Raw genomic sequence first — 16,264 nt, 5'->3', positions numbered from 1 at the left:
TCCCTCTCTCAAATAAATCTTAAAAAAGACTACATAGTTCAATCTTGTCCTTTTACATTTGAGACACACTTGGGAAAAAAAAAAACATAATTCTCTTCACTAGCTCTCAGGAAGTAAACTGGTGAAAGAACCTGGAGACATGATGGCAATAAATTTGTTCTAGTTAGCCTCTAGGAGTATTCAGGCCTGGGTAAGGGTCATAGTTGTAGATGTATTTTGAGGAAAACCTAAAGACAACTTTCGAGTGGACAACCACCAGGACTATTTGCTTTAAAATTGTCAAGTGCCATTATGTTACTGGCTTCCAGAGGGCAAAGGTTCTTAAAAATCTGTGTTTCCCGGACACCTGGGTGCCTCAGTTGATTAAGCGTCTGCCTTTGGCTCAGGTTTCGATCCCAGAGTCCCAGGATCCAGGCCTGTATCAGGCTCCTTACTCAGCAGAAAATCTGCTTCTCCCCTCTGCTTGCCACTCCCCTTGCTTGAGCTCTCTTTCTCTGACAAGTAAAATCTTTAAAAAAGAATTTTTTTTTAATCTGTGTTTCGCTATAGTGACCAAGTACCACTGCGTATGTTGTTAGCAAATGATATGTTTACATTCATGTATAGAATGTCATCTACAGAACTTGTAGGGTACCAATTATTATTAGCACTATTATCAAGTTATCTCATAGTAACTTGGGCTTGGTATGCTAAAATGATTGATTATAATGGAAATGGTACCGAAACAACCTAATCCATCTAGTCACATCCTTAATATATTAGGTCACATTACAGTCTCATCATTTAGTAAACAGTATACCTTAAAAAAATCATTGCAGTGTTGCCTAAGAATACCCCAACGGGTCCCAATAATGTAATGAGTAAGTAGCAGCTTTACTTAATAAATTCAGAGTCATTGTCCACAAAAAAAAAAAAAAAAAAGTCACTGTTCAAAATTTATTTGGTATTTTAGTTGGTATGACACTGAGATAGTTGGTTGCATTGTCTCTTTACATTATATAGCAATGTACACTATATTCGGACATATATGGTACACAAAATAAGACCCTTTAGAACAGTTATGCACAATACATGCAATATTGAATTTATACACTGGATCCCAGAATGTGACTGACTGAAGAAGATGGACGAGGCATGTTGGCTGTTGGGTGAAGGAACCAGAAGTTATAGAACACAGAGTAAATACACATCTGGTTTGCAGAGCCCCTGCAGCATATGCGATGTTGGCAGTGGTGCCCCGGAAATGGTGGAGCTCATGTCCATTAACCAACTCAGGACTAGAGAGACAGATACCATCCGGCATCAGGATACAGCTGCAGGGTTTGGTGGACCATTCCTACTTAGAACTTTAGGAAACTGCTTTTTTCTTAGGCCATTTTAGTATTACTTGTGTAACAGATAGATAATAAGGACAATAGACACAACCTCCAACTAAAACCCTGTTGTCGTCTAGACAGTGAAGTGGTTCATTAGAAAACTTTAAAACTGCAGCTCCTTTTGGATCCCCCAAAGCGTATCTGCACTCTTCTTCAAACGGGCCTCTTCCTCGGGAGTCAGAGTCACCTTCACGACATCTGAAATTCCATTCTGTCCCAAGATGCAAGGAACGCTAAGGAAGACATCATCTTTTATTCCATAGAGACCCTGAAGGCAAAAATGGAAAGTATTTTATGTTTTGAGTATGCATTCTGGGGTCTCCCGAGACGTTCATTCTTTACAGTTACGAAGCTTATTTACTACAACTTGAGAAGTAGGAATTCCTTTCCACATTTTCAGTTGGGATGTTATGAACAGTGCAAGTCATCAAAATACCAGCAAGATTTCTATTCTAAAAGAAAATCTAAATTATTGCCATTACCCATTCTACTGTTAAATTTTTATTGATAACATCTCAGCAACTCTACCTTGAGTGATTTCTTTCTTCCTCCAAAGAAAAAAATTTTCTTTTATGGTCTTCCACCCACCTCGAGTCATCATCAGTAAGTTATCCAGTATCTATGTGGTGAACATAGTACTAGTAGACATTAATCCCAAAGCTCAACCATTTCTCTCCAAAAAACAAAGTTAGGAGTGCATTAACTTATGTCACTTAAGTCAATGACTGAGGACTAACCTAACTGCTTTCACAGAAGAATCTTTTTTTAAAAACTAGGAAATAACCACATTCATTCAAATACAGTGTATCACTACACAGACCTACCTTAATCATGGTGGAAATTGGATGCACCCGCCTAAGATTCTTCATTATACTTTCTGCCAAATCTGCCACAGACAGTCCAATGGCCCAGGAAGTGTAGCCTTTCAGTTTGATCACCTCATAGGCACTGTAGGGAAGGGAAGGACAGGGAAAGGTAGGAAAAAGTAGGGTAAGAGAAAACAAAGAACAACGTAGCTTTCATTGAACACATGCTTTACAGCAAATAATGCCATAAAGTTACATTACAGATCTGAGTACTGCTTGCCACGTATACTAAGATATTATGTATAGGGATGGTCACAACAGTACTGTTAGTAATAGCAAAAACCCTGGCAATAAGCCCAAAGCTCTCCGACAGCGGAATGGATAAACTGTGGTACATACAGTGAACATACTCAATACCGTGGAATATTACAAAACTGTCAAAACAAGTAACTATATCTACATGCAACAACATAAAGGATTCTTTAAGATGTAATACTGAATTTTAGGGGCGCCTGGGTGGCACAGTGGTTAAGCGTCTGCCTTCGGCTCAGGGCGTGATCCCGGCGTTATGGGATCGAGCCCCACATCAGGCTCCTCCGCTATGAGCCTGCTTCTTCCTCTCCCACTCCCCCTGCTTGTGTTCCCTCTCTCACTGGCTGTCTCTATCTCTGTCAAATAAATAAATAAAATCTTTTTAAAAAATTAAAAAATAATAAAAAAAAGATGTAATACTGAATTTTAAAAAATAGCTCCAAGATTACATATAGTATGTTTGACTCAAGATTATTTCAAGCAAGGGATGGGTGGTACGACAGAAAGATGAGTGGGAGAAGGAGCTCAGAACTCATTCATATCCAAGTACCAGCAGACTGGTGATTCTAACGCAAAATCACTACACTTGGTTGACAGTTATTGTCAATGGTTCTTGGGTAGGGTGGTGGGTTCACAGGTTTTTGTAAGAGGCCCTTGCCTAAATCAATCATGATTAATTCTAGACATGAGGTCCACACATGGTTTATAATAAGTAAAATGGGACCCCTGGGTGGCCAGCCGGTTAAGCGTCTGCCTTCAGCTCAGGTCATAATCCCAGGGTCCTGGGATCAAGTCCCATATCTGGCTCTTTGCTGAGTGGGGAGCCTGCTTCTCCCTCTGCCTGCTGCTCCCCCTGATAAATAAATAAAATCTTAAAAAAAAAAAAAAGATAGTAAGTAAATAATGCTACCCAACTGCAAACTTCCCAATTTAAACAATTTCCAACAGTTAATATTTACATTTTTAGTACAATTATAAATCTAGACATCGCTTGAAACTTTATAATCATCTGAATGAACAAGTTAGCTGTTTCTATTCAAAAAGCCTATAACAGGAAATTGGATTTAAAAATTCTTGGGGCGCCTGGGTGGCTCAGCTGGTTAAGAATCTGACTCTGGGTTTCGGCTCAGATCATGATCCCTGGGTCGTGGGATTGGCCCTGAGTCAAGCTGCATGCTCAGCATGGAGTCTGCTTGAGATTCTCTCCTTCTGCCCTTCCCCTGCACGCACGCACATGCTCTCTCTTCAGTAAATCTTTTCTTAAAAAATAAATAAAAATTCTTATTTCTGTGGCACCTGGCTGGCTCAGTCTATACAGAATGTGACTCTTGATCTTGGGGTCGTGAGTTCAAGTCCACATTGGGGTGTAAAGATTACTTAAATAAATAAAACTCTAAAAAAATAAATAAAAATTCTTATTTCTAACTGAATGAAGCATATATGCTACTGAAGACTGAATCTGAAATAAGACTTATAAGCACTACGAGATTCACCATCCTGTAGAGAAATATAGCAAAAAAAACCTGTTGCATTAGTAATTTTTAGTATCTTTACTTCTGTATTATAGTTATGTTCTTCAACAAACTTCAGAAAAAAGCTTATTTTTTACTTATTTTTTTATTTTTAAGTCCCTACACCCAGTGCGGGACTCAAACTCACAAGTCTGAGATCAAGAGTCGCATGCTCCCACAACTGAGCCAGCCAGCCAGGCGTCCCTAGAAAAATGTCTTCCATCAAGTACTCAAATGCTATTAAACTTTCAAACGTTAAAATAAGTTTTAATCTTCTGTATTGCCAAGTGATGGGATCTGTTACCTGTCAACCACCTGTTTGTGAACCTGTTTCCACTGCTCCTTATCTGCATCAGTGCCTAAGTCGGGGTGCAGATTCTTCAGAGACACACCAGCAACGTTCACTCCACTCCATACAGGCACTGAAAGAAACAGTACAGAATACATTTCTTTCCACAAGCCATCCAGCAGACCATAACAGCACTCTAATCGGTCTTAAGGGTCAACCCACTCTAAGTCAACATACTCCTTGCTTGCGGACTTAAGACCCCTTGATCTGTAACAGAACTAAGTCACTTTCTTTGAGATTTGCAGACCACTGGCCTTGGGGAATAAAGAACCAGATCTTTCCGAGGCCACAGAGGCCAGCAAGTCTGTTTGAAGCCACCTCACCTTTCTGATTAGGCCAGCGATCTTTCAGCAAAATGTTTTCCTTTTTTGAGGTCACACAAATGACTTTACTGACCTCCCTTTGAGTATCTGTAGACCTTGCCCTCCTTTGCAGTAAGAACAGAGGACTCTTGCACAACTCCTTGGTACCAAGGAACCATCTCTGGGTACCAAGGAACCAGATCTTCTTGCACAACCCCCACACGGCATCGAGGAACCAGACCTTCTTGCACAACCCCCACAGGGCATCAAGGAACCAGACCTTCTTGCACAACCTCCGAGCACTGAGATAACTCTGTAACTGGCATCATCAAATCTGCATGTAATCAAGAAATGTCACAGACCACTACGTTCCCTTAACTGATTAAACCCCTTCAAATATCTCTGGGCCAGGCAGAAACCTGAGTTGGGCTTCTGGACAAGAGTCTGCCTTCTCCCCCAGGTTGCCAGCCTCCTGAATAAAGCACATACTCCTTTCCAGTCAAAACTCACATCCTGAGCACTGGCCTTTTGAGCAATGGGGGACCAAACTTGGGTTTTGGTAACAAGACTAGTCATTCTGACCCATTTTTCTAATTTCTTATCTGGGGAGGATTATCTGCTTTTGGAAGATGGTCAAGACAACCAACACCCTTACTCTTAAATTTTCATTGATTTATTTAAACTAAGAATTTTCACCATATTCTAACCTGTTTTCCTAATCTATTGGTTATGTTTAATCCATACATACTTGAAATACAAAGATAGTGTGAGATCCTAAGGGGAATTTTCTTGGCATAAGTAATTGAGAACTCTGCACAAATTATAACATCTTTCAACTGTGACAGAATTTTCCCATTTGCTTCATTTGGATTGGCTGACCTTTTCAGAGCCACACAGTTCAAGTCAAGCATAGACAGCTGTGATATCAAATGACTGAGGTCATCCTAAGAACTATCCTCTTATTTTAATATGTCCAGTGTAAGGGGTAAAAGAAATTTCATTCCCCAGCCCCATGCCATAAAATGTTACATAAAAGTTAAAATTTTAACAATTCTTAACATATAGCAAAAGACAGATTTCTAGAACCCATCCTACTCCAATGAATGGGTATCTGATTTCAGCTCTGGTTTAATAATGAAACTTCTTTCAATATTTTACACCATCTTTTTGAAAACAGAGAAAAGTTATGCTTACCACTGGAGTCTCCATGCTCCCCAAGGACCCACCCGTGACAGCTTAATGGGTGAACTCCCAGCCTTTCCCCCATTAGGTAACGGAACCGGGCTGAATCCAGATTGCAACCACTTCCAATAACACGGTTTTTGGGAAAGCCACTTATCTTCCAAGCCACATAGGTCAAGATATCCACTAGGAAGAAAACATTTAGGCAAAGATACTAGGTCAATTATTAGATAATGTTTAGCTAGTCAAGATACATGGCTCTATATGAATCTTGATAGTGATTATGACCAATCAATATTTTTGTTAAATTTTTAAGTCTCTATGCATAATAAAGCAAATTCGTTAAGTACTCAAGAAGTGTAGTTTAATGAAAATAAATGGTGCAGCAAGAACACCTTATTCATAACTTTATTCCTTAATCAAGATCTTCTTGGGCAAACTGATTTTTAAGTTCTAACTACATTCAGGGGCAGTGTATCCCCCTTAGTATTTTAAACTTAACTATTTTAGTAAATCCATTCACAAGAGGAAAACGAAAATATGAAAAATAAATGTGTACAATATGTGTATACAAAATATGACATATACCATCTGTTTTACTTGAGCTCATCTACTTGTGCAATTCGAGGTCTCACCTGGATTGGAAACAACAAGCAACTTGCAGTTTGGGCTGTATTTTACGATATTAGGAATGATGAACTTAAAGATGTTCACATTACGTTGGACCAAATTAAGACGACTTTCTCCCTCTTGCTGACGTGCCCCAGCTGTGATAATAACCAGCTTGGAGTTTGCTGTCACATTATAATCTAGACAAAAGGGAACAAAAAAAAAGATTAAGGCCTTTCGAGAACTCTACTACCTAGCCAGCAACAATGTGTCCCAAACTTTTTTTATGCAGTTTTATCAGTTTTGGTACCTCCCCTACTTCCTTTCACACACAGGTGGGTACAGATAAATATGCCCCCACCCCACCCCCAACTCCTCCTTTAGTTTTTGGCCACTTAACATGGAGGAAGAGTACATCAACACCTCCCTCGTAGTCTGGTTTTAGACTGGGACTGTATATAATGACAGCTGGGAAGAGATGGAAAGGATCAAATGAGATATTATCCCAATATCTGAGCTCATGCTCACACGTTTCCATATTCCTATTTCTACTTAACTACTTCATTGTGATCATAACAGCCCAGAGACAGGCTGTTTTTTAAGCAAAGGCAACTTTACACTTACCAAGCATGTCTTGCTGCTAGATAACCGATGGCACAGGATGGTTAACCCAGCCCATAGGTCAATGGTTTTCAAGTGTCAAAAGAAACACCATTTGTACACATGTCCAGGGTTCCTGACTAGGGCTCTTATAAGTGTGAAAGGCCCAAGAATATCCGAACAGGCTCATTTACCCTATTCTCAACCTTGTGTTAGTGTGTGAAAGGAAGTAGGGGAAGTAAGTATATTAAATTTAAATAGTAGAAGCAAGTTTTACTAATTACATTCTAACTCAGTGCTCTCCATGTTATGGACATACTGGATCTCCATTTAAAACCATTTACTAGAAATTGAAACTTGGATATAAACAGGTTACCAATGCAAAATTGTTCAAAGGCTCTCTGATCCTGTATAAGAACTAAATCTTTGAAGAGGCAGGATTTCGAGCCTGATAAGAATTAAGTCTAGCATAGACCACAATATAAACTTGAAGTCAACCTTTGCCAGAGACAATTTTTGGTGTTCTAAGGAAAAGGCTGCCGTGCTGGAGATCCATCATCTCTCCCTTCAGTTTGTCTTCCATGACATCAACAAGAGCAAGTTCATCTGCCAAGTCCTAAAAGATACAAAATGTTTAGTCAAATGGAAAATTGCTACTTTCAAGTTTTAGAAAGGTATGCAGAATTTCTGTATTTCTAGCATAGAAAAGTTCTGCTACCTTATTAGTATCGGGACATACCTCCAAGTAGAGGCAGGCCCCCACTTAAAAACTGACTCACAGATGACCCCTGCATAGGAAGAAGTATTGATCTTCTCTCCCCACTAGAGCAACCTTTGCAAGAGCTCCACCATGCCACTGTATGGAAGCAGAACACCGGATTGACAATGGGTAGAATATCCAATTACATGAAACTGCTCTATTTATACTCTCGAATTCAGTTTTACACAGTGATTTTAGGTCATTATTCACTACATAAGTGATTCTGACTGGTATTAAGACTTGGAAGTTAGGGGCGCCTGGGTGGCATAGCGGTTAAGCGTCTGCCTTCGGCTCAGGGCGTGATCCCGGCGTTATGGGATCGAGGCCCACATCAGGCTCCTCCGCTATGAGCCTGCTTCTTCCTCTCCCACTCCCCCTGCTTGTGTTCCCTCTCTCACTGGCTGTCTCTATCTCTGTTAAATAAATAAATAAAATCTTTAAAAAAAAAAAGAAAAAGACTTGGAAGTTAAAAAAGTGATATTCTGGCTCATTCTTTGTATGTTTTCCATATATTAGCCAACACTAACAGTGTTACACGAAGATTGATCTGTGCATTGCAAAGTAACATTGGTGAAAAAATACCCTTTCAATTTAACCTGCGAACGTTCACAGGTGCATCTCAGACCAGGAGCACCAACAACAGCTTTAATATATATGGGATGTGAACTGTCATAACCATGTTATACTAGCTGAGGTACAGAGCTACCCCACCCCCCAGTTATCTATAATATAATAACCTGGCAGTTACTCTTACTCACACCTGAGTTAGAGAGCAGCACAGGAAAAGACCACAAGTCATTCACAGGCGTGAGAAAAACAGATGGCGTCAATTTCTGATCCAGTGGGAAAGCAGTAAGAATTGGTATAGGCATGCCCTTGTTTTTAGAAGTCTGCATTATGCCAATTCACTTTTACGCAAGACCTTACATTAGTACCAGTTTTCACTAACTGAAAGAAATCCAAAGAGGATTTTTGATTTTATGAAAAAAGGCAAAAAGCAAAAATAGCATTCAGTGTTTATTCTGCAGTGAGCCCTCAGAGAAGGAGCATACATCCTCGGTACCACCAAGCTCCTTCCCCAGGGAACTTTACTCAGCATTTCATTACCAAGCTGCAATAGCTTTGAATTGTGTAAGCATCTGTACTTTATCTCTGTTTTGTACATCTGTTAGTAAGATGTGTCCTAAGGTATCAGAAAAGCCTTGAGTCTGGGAATACTCAAAAACTTTCCATATAAATTAATGGTAATTGTCTTTTCACTTTACACCATTCTGGAGTCAGAAAGGTTTCATAGGAATGCTCTCCTTTAGGATAGTGGGGGAAACCTTTACACTATGTGGCCCTTCCTAAGAACACATCTAAAGCAACGTGTATCGTTACCCAACCTCTACATAGCTCATATCTGCCTTCAGTTCTTTTTTCAATCCTTTCCTGTTCAAAATCCAGTATTAATCCTTTCACTCCCTTATTAGGGATTCCGTAGCTAAATTTAAAACATTTCATCGTAAGCTGCCTCAATTTTTTTTTTTATACAAACCAGGCTTGACAACTGTAAAACGTGTTCATTCACAAATTCTCTAAATTTTAGCTCCATAATTGGTACGAAAATGACTATTCAAGGTGGGGATTTTTGTGGGAGAAAGACTTAAGAGTTCCCACATCTAGTGTGATTTTAATTTTGCCCAATGTATGTTACGATTTTCAATTCAAAAAAATTACTTCAAAATAACTTTAGCCTGTTTAAGGGCATGGACTCTTCTTTTTCATTTGTAGGCAATTCACGCATGTGAATCCGGCACAGTGAATTTAAGGAACTGCGTCACCTGCCTAACAACTTTTTCTTTTTAATTCAGATACCCTTTTGGTATGGCATCACATTTCTAAAGTTTGTTCCGTAAATAGTTCTTTGAGTGCATGAACCTGTGTATTTGTATATACAATGTGATAATATTCTTGGAGGAGTGGGGGGATGGGTGGCTTCCAGAGAGATGGGCTCTCACTTACCTTCATTAAGATACTGATGGCACAAGCCATGCCAACAGCACCAACCCCAACAACTGTAATCTTATTCTGGGGGGTATGTTCTTCCTTAAGAAGATTCTGAATCAGCTGATCTTTGAGAGTTGCCATTTTGGACTTAGAACCAAAAGGAATCTATAGGGGGAAAAACACGCACAGTCACCGCATCTTCTTTAAATTAACGCTATTAACCAAAAGCTGTCCCAAAAGGGCTTATTTTACTTCTTTTGGGGTAGTTGCCACTAAAAAGGGGGGGGGTCCTAAAGATGGCCAAAGGAATGTTCAAAAACCTAATGCCAGGGTCTGGTCTGTCTAGGATCTTGGTGTAAAGGATCTCACCTTGGCGTGGAAAAATAATATTGACGTTTGGGTGTAAGTGTAGCTTCCTGAGGACTCACTCATCTTGATTTATTAACCCCAAGCGGGGCCGCCTTTCCTCACACAAAATCACTATGAGCTGCCTGCCCAGCTCTACTCCAGTCACCAGGGTTCCCGCAAAACCCTCAAGTAAGGATCAGAGGAACGTGCAAAAAGCTCCTGTAACTGCCTCCTGAAACTACCCAGTCGCCGTAGGACGTGCAAAAAGCTCGGCTCATGCGCACTCCCTCCTTCCTCCAGCCCCAGAAGAATGGGCGGAGACCAGACCAACAGCTCAGCAGGAGCTCATGGGGTTACCGCCCCTCCCCCACCCTACCCGCGCGAGGCCTGCGAGCATGCTCTTTTCCAAGCAGTGGGCGGGGACAAGAGTAAAGTACGGGCCTCGGCTTTCCAGAGTTGGGCACTGGCCCCGACGGCGGCGGCCACGGAAGCCCCGCCCATGAGCGGAAATGATTGGGAATTATCGGGCTCTTAGGGTCGCACTGAGCGAGCCCCGAGGCGGACTTTAGACCTAACTAGTAGTGCCCCAGCTGGCTGCCTCCCTGGCCTCCAGCGGGGCCACAGCCAGACGTTAAATCGCAAATACTTGGTTGCTGTTACCCAACAGGGAGGGAGGCGCCTCGTGTGGCTTCTGCCGCGATTCATGTTGCAACGGCATGAGGCCCGGTAGGAGGAAATTTGTCAGTACAGGAAGTGCAAAAAATAGCTGCAGAGGCCTGGAGCCCTAAAGTTAATAGATACTTGGTGGAATCCTCCATTTCCAGAGTCGGGGAGGAGGCCTTTGCTCTCCTAATCCAACCCTGCACTGCATTCACTGGAAAGATTATCACAGGTTGCATCCCAAAGCGCCACGTCTAGTCTTGATTTCCAAAAGAGCAAAAATATCCGAGAGGACTTCCAGGCAGGCAGCCCAGAGTCACCAAGCTGGAATCGGATCTCTCCTTACAAATCACTGCTATTTCTAGACCTGGCTTCATCAAAACCTAAGCCCTGGGCTCCAGCGCTCCCTTCAATGTGGGGACACGGGTGAGGGAGGAGCCCTGCAGAAAGAGGGTCTACTCCCCAACTCTGCCACCCACTCTGTGACCTCAGAGTTGCCCTAACCCGCTCCCAGCTTTAGGTTCCCCCATTTCTCAAAAGGAATTGGATGGTACCAGATCTCCTACTCTCAAAATACCATCCAAGATGCAGGAGGGCTGAGACTCTCTCCCTGCTTAATCTTTGCATGCATCGTGCTTAGCGTAGCACCCGGTACCTCAGCAGCCGCTTAGTAAGTGTAATTTGCGCAAAGAACGCCCTATAATCAGCAGACAGCAGCCACTCCATGGAGTCTACCTCTCGAGAGTCCCAGGGTTAAAAACCGACCCGAGCAGCGCCCCCCGGCTTTCAGACCTCCTCCCTGTCTCCCCCATCCCCGACTGCTGAGGCTTTTGCGGCTCCGTAGGTTTTGGAAACCGGACTTCGAGTTCTGCGCAGTTTGCCTATTTTAAGCCCGGAGCTACGCCCCACCCTTCAAATCAGTCATATCCTTGTCTTTATGCATCCACCTGGGCTTTCGACCACAGGACAGCTGCGGCCACCTCGGTTCCCCAGCCCGACCAGAGGCCGCGGTGCGCGCTTAGAGCAAAAGCAGAGTGCGGCGTGCGCCCCAACCCAGGTCTGCGGACTCTGCCTCCACCCCGCCAACCCCACGCCCCGGAAGCGGAGACCCCCTTCGCGAGCAGCTCCTCTCCTGACCCTCCAGCTCAGCGTGCTTGGGGCCCGACCATACCGGGAGTGCACGTCGGGCGGGCGGGCGTCAGCGGCACGCGTGGTTGGATCCGGACTTGGCGGCAGCACCTCCGACACTCGGAGCTGAGCGCGGGAGGGGCCTTAAATGGAACCGCGAGGCTGACGTCAGGGGGGAGCCGGGCGGACGTGCGGGAACCCACGTGTAGGTCGGGCTAGGGGCGGGCTCCGAGCCGGGCGGGGCAGTGGAGCAGCTTAGGCGGCGCGCGCAGCGGGACCGCCGACCTGCCGAATGAGCCACGTGCGTCGGGAGATGTCAGCGGCTGCTACAGCCACGCCACCTCCGGCCACAAAAGCCCAGGCCAATCAAGCCGACCCTCAGGAAAGCCTTCTTTGGAATCTTCACCGCTGTTTCCCATTGCACAGAACACTTTCTGGCACGCAGGCGCTCAACAGTTTGTTGGAAAGGAAGCAATGCCTACCACAGCATCATTCTGACCTTACCCAGGTCTAATGACCTCCAAAACTTGCTGCGTTCCCCGACCTGCTGCTAAACCTTCCAAGTCCCCAACTCATAGCGAGGCCTCAGCTCTAGCCTTCGTTGGTGCTGGTTCCTTTGCCTGGCCCGCCTTCCTTCTCTGTATCTTCTTTAAACCTTACCCATCATCTGGTTACACACGCGCGCGCGCGCACACACACACACACACACACACACAGTTGGTATCTCCCTCGCCTCTGCGGAGCTGTGTCTCCCTTAGTAATGTGTGTCACCCTGCTCGCCTACCTGATAGTGAACCTCTCAAGGCCATGGATCAGTCTACTTCCTCTGCACCTGGGACCAACTTAGAGTCCAATTCTGAGAAAGATCCATAATTCTGGGTTTCTTAGTTTTGAAGGGAACACGCCAACCTCAGTTCCAGAAAAGCAGGGCATCTCTATAGCATGTCCTAACAGTTTTCTCATCACTCTAGGAGGCCCAGCCACCTAGGCTCTCACCTCAGACACACAGCTGGACCAGCTGAAGGCCAACCACAGATTCTCCATAGTTTCTCAGGGCAGGGCCGCTTGCAGTACCGCCTGTGGTTACTCGGTTTTTGCAACAATGTCCTCACTCAGGGCTGGGTGTCTGCCTGCTTATTAGATGTGACCACAGCTGCTGGCAGGAGGGCAGAGCTCAGAGAATAGAAGGTAGGCTGGGGAGACCGGTAAGAACTCTCACCAGGAGGACTCTGGAATGACCTCTGAAAGTGTTCTAGGCAGAAAGTTTTCAGCCCCCTAAATTAAGGCACCTAACAGCTCCCTTCAAGCATAGCTTCCTTCTTTGCAGACCAGGAACCTCTACTTAACCCTACAAATATGAAGAGTACCATTAAACAAGTACCAAATTTACCGAGCACCTCCTATGTGCCAGGCAGCAAGCTAGGGAATACTTATACTCATCTTCACGGTACTCTTTGGAGTAGGCATAATTATCCCCATTTTGCGGATAAGAAGCCAAGGCTCAGAGAGATTCATGACTTTGCCAAGGTCATACAACTAATAAATGATTTCAGCTGATTCTTTAGGACTGACTCCAAAGCCTATGGTTTTTTACTGTACAGGACGTTGCCCCATCTCCTCCCCTCACCCCCGACTCCACAAAAGTCAAATTATGGAGGGGGCCCAGCCAATCCTGCGCTCAGAAAGTGTCGTTTTCAGTGACAGATAGTAGATGTCGCTGGGTGTCCCTGCCTGTCTGCTGAGCTGAGACATCAATCCTCTCCTGCCCTCAAACTGGTACTTAAACCATCTGCACTCCTGCTTTGCAAGCCTTTAGACTTGGATCGGAGTTTACGCCACCTGCTGTCCTGGGTTTCCAGCTCACAGATGGCTAATCTTGGGACTTCTCAGCCTCCATAATTGTTTGAGCCAGTTCCTTATAATAAATCTCGTTATATCTCCTCTTGGTTCAGTTTCTCTGGAGAACCCTAATACAGTCCAAACAGAAGAATTTCTGTGCTACAGTCCAAGCAGAATGTGGGACCCGTGGGATGGGTCAGAAAACCACGGTTTCAGAGGGCAGAACAGACTTCTCCAATCTAGCCAACGGTTCTTCAAGGATGGCCCCTTTAAAAGAGAACATCTCACAAAAAGGTGGCTTGACCAGGGGACAGGCTGGCCTCAGAGAATGGGTGGTGCTCAGCAACCAATATAAGATTTTCTTAAAATGGATCTGGCCAAAGACTAGTGTCCACCCAAAATACAGTGCTGAGTCTTTCCTCCATTAAGTATTTGTTACACTCCTCCTCAAGAAAGTTCAATGGCTCCTCATTCGAGGGCCTCAAGAATAAAATCCAGGGGTGCCTGGGTGGCTCACTCGGTGGACTGTCTGCCTTCTGCTCAAGTGATCCTGGAGTCCTAGGATCAAGCCCCACATCAGGGCTCTCTGCACAGGGGGGAGCCTGCTTCTTCCTCCACCGCCCCCACCCCCCACTGCTCGTGATTTCTCTCCCTCTCTCTCTCTCTCAAATAAAGAAATAAAATCTTTAAAAATAATAATAATAAACTCCAAATTCCTTGAAAGGCCCTCTAGGCCCTCTGTGATGCAGTGCCCACATCCCCTCTCTGGCCTTATCTCCTATTTTCCTGCATGCTTCCTACATGCCAGTCCTAACGCTCCCTACTGCCTTCCCCAGATATGCCATGCACTTCCACCCAGGCGGCTCCTTCAACCTGCATGCTCTCCACCTTGCCACCATCCTTGCCTTCCCCAAACCCCCAGACTCATAGCGCAAATGCTGTTGCCTGAGCTTTATATTAAACTAATTCTATTGCAGCTCCTTTCTTTTTCTCACTGGATTGTGAGCTCCTCATGGACGGAAGAAACTTTCCCCTTTATCTCCATACTCCCAGCACATATGTTTATCTGTTTTTTAAATATATTTTGATTAGATGACCCCTATGCAAAGGGCACAATGCTAGGTGCTGGGGATATAACAATGAATGAGACAAATGTGTAAGTCTTCAAAGACTATACCATTCAATGGGGGGGAGACCAACAGCATTCCTCCCTGTGGTTAAAGTGTAAGATAGAATATAACACTACCTCAAAAGAGATAGGAAAAAATTGCTCTAGCATTCAGAAGAGAGAAGGGTCCTTTGGTCAGGGGTATCAGAGAAGGCTTCCTGGGAGAGGCAGGCATCTGAGCTTAGCCTAGAGAGAGACTTCAACTGCTGAAGGTCAGATGTTAAGAAAGCAGAGAATGCAAGGTGAGCAAATGCATGGAGGCAGGAAATTCGAATTGTGTCTGGTGGAATCTTCAGCTTTAAATACTGGGCTATGAATTTGGGTGTTTTTGTTGTTTTTTGGTGGTCAGCGGAAGTCATAGATGTTTTGGGAGAATGGGAGAGAGAGAGTGAAAACAAGGTAGTTGCAAGGTCATGGAAAGAGGTTCAGGGTGGGGCGACACACCTTGTTTTGTAATAATACACAAGAACGCAGAACATACACAGCTCCACCCACAACTGCACAGAACACTCGCTTTCCTGACACACCCCACAAAGCCCCGCAGCCCCGCTTTCTTTCACCTTTTCCATGTTTGTAAAGCTGATGGCTTTCCTGAGTTGCAGAGCCCAAGATGCAGCCGGTTTCATCAGTCTCTGTCTGCGTCAGGCCAGGCCCTGCTGCGTCCGGGCCAAAGCCGAGGCTCCTCTCTCTGGCAAGAGAGCAGCTGCCCAGGCCTGGAAGACTGCTTCTCATCAGCCCCCGACCCCATCCACCTCTCAGTTGATGGGACTGGAAGCCAAAGACTCCACCCTGATTCCTCAAGTTCTCCTGGGTGCCCCCTCTACTGGTACCCAGGTGCCTCTTCCCCACCCCTCTCCCTACCCCTCTTCCAGGCTGCTCTCATTGTCAGGTACTAGAAGCTGCCTCTGTTTCTCTTTTTGGCTTGGAGTGTTACTCCCTCCAGAGTTCATTCTTTACAGGATCATCTAACAGAATCCACCTTGGAAACTCTGAGTTCTTTTTTCTATAGACTGAATGTTTGTGGCCCCTCCCCTCCCCACGCCCCCCAGTCCTGTGTTGAAACCTAATCCCTAATGCAATAGCATTGGGAGGTGGAGCCATCAGGAAATGATTAGATCATGAGGGTAGAGCCATCACGATCAGGTTTAATGCCCTTAAAAAAGAGGGGCTTCCTTGCCTTTTCTATCATGTGAAGACACAGTGAAGAGACAGCTGTCTATGAACTCGGAAGTGGGCCCTCACCAGACACCTGCTGGAGCCTGGGTCTTGGACTTCTTAGACTCCAGAACTGTGAAAAATAATTTCCTGTTGTTTATAAGCCACCC

The 16,264-nt window shown here is 44.5% G+C and overlaps 1 protein-coding gene across 1 annotated transcript; it reads right to left on the bottom strand.

The window, feature by feature from the left end:
* Positions 1-922: 922 nt before the first annotated feature.
* Positions 923-12,295, bottom strand: LDHA (lactate dehydrogenase A). Its single transcript, XM_026512247.3, has 8 exons — positions 11,976-12,295; positions 9,812-9,961; positions 7,546-7,663; positions 6,474-6,647; positions 5,851-6,024; positions 4,310-4,427; positions 2,201-2,324; positions 923-1,644 (listed from the first exon to the last, which is right to left on the bottom strand). The coding sequence occupies exons 2-8, from the start codon at positions 9,935-9,937 to the stop codon at positions 1,480-1,482; spliced, it is 999 nt and encodes a 332-aa protein (XP_026368032.1). The 5' UTR covers positions 9,938-9,961; positions 11,976-12,295; the 3' UTR covers positions 923-1,479.
* Between the last annotated feature and the right edge of the window lie 3,969 nt (positions 12,296-16,264).

This window comes from Ursus arctos, unplaced genomic scaffold, assembly GCF_023065955.2.
Source record: "Ursus arctos isolate Adak ecotype North America unplaced genomic scaffold, UrsArc2.0 scaffold_23, whole genome shotgun sequence".
Taxonomy (NCBI): Eukaryota; Metazoa; Chordata; class Mammalia; order Carnivora; family Ursidae; genus Ursus; species Ursus arctos.
The sequence above is the reverse complement of the archived record's forward strand: the minus strand, read 5'-3'. Positions and strand labels throughout refer to the sequence as shown.

Bases quoted from the DNA above. Each gene is read 5' to 3' on its own strand.
- LDHA (XM_026512247.3), bottom strand. From the start codon at position 9,937: ATGGCAACTCTCAAAGATCAGCTGATTCAGAATCTTCTTAAGGAAGAA. The intron at 6,648-7,545 runs GTTGACTTCAAG...CCTTTTGTCTAG, and splicing joins AAAAATTGTCTCTGGCAAAG to ATTATAATGTGACAGCAAAC. The intron at 2,325-4,309 runs GTAACAGATCCC...CCTTCCCTACAG, and splicing joins CACAAACAGGTGGTTGACAG to TGCCTATGAGGTGATCAAAC.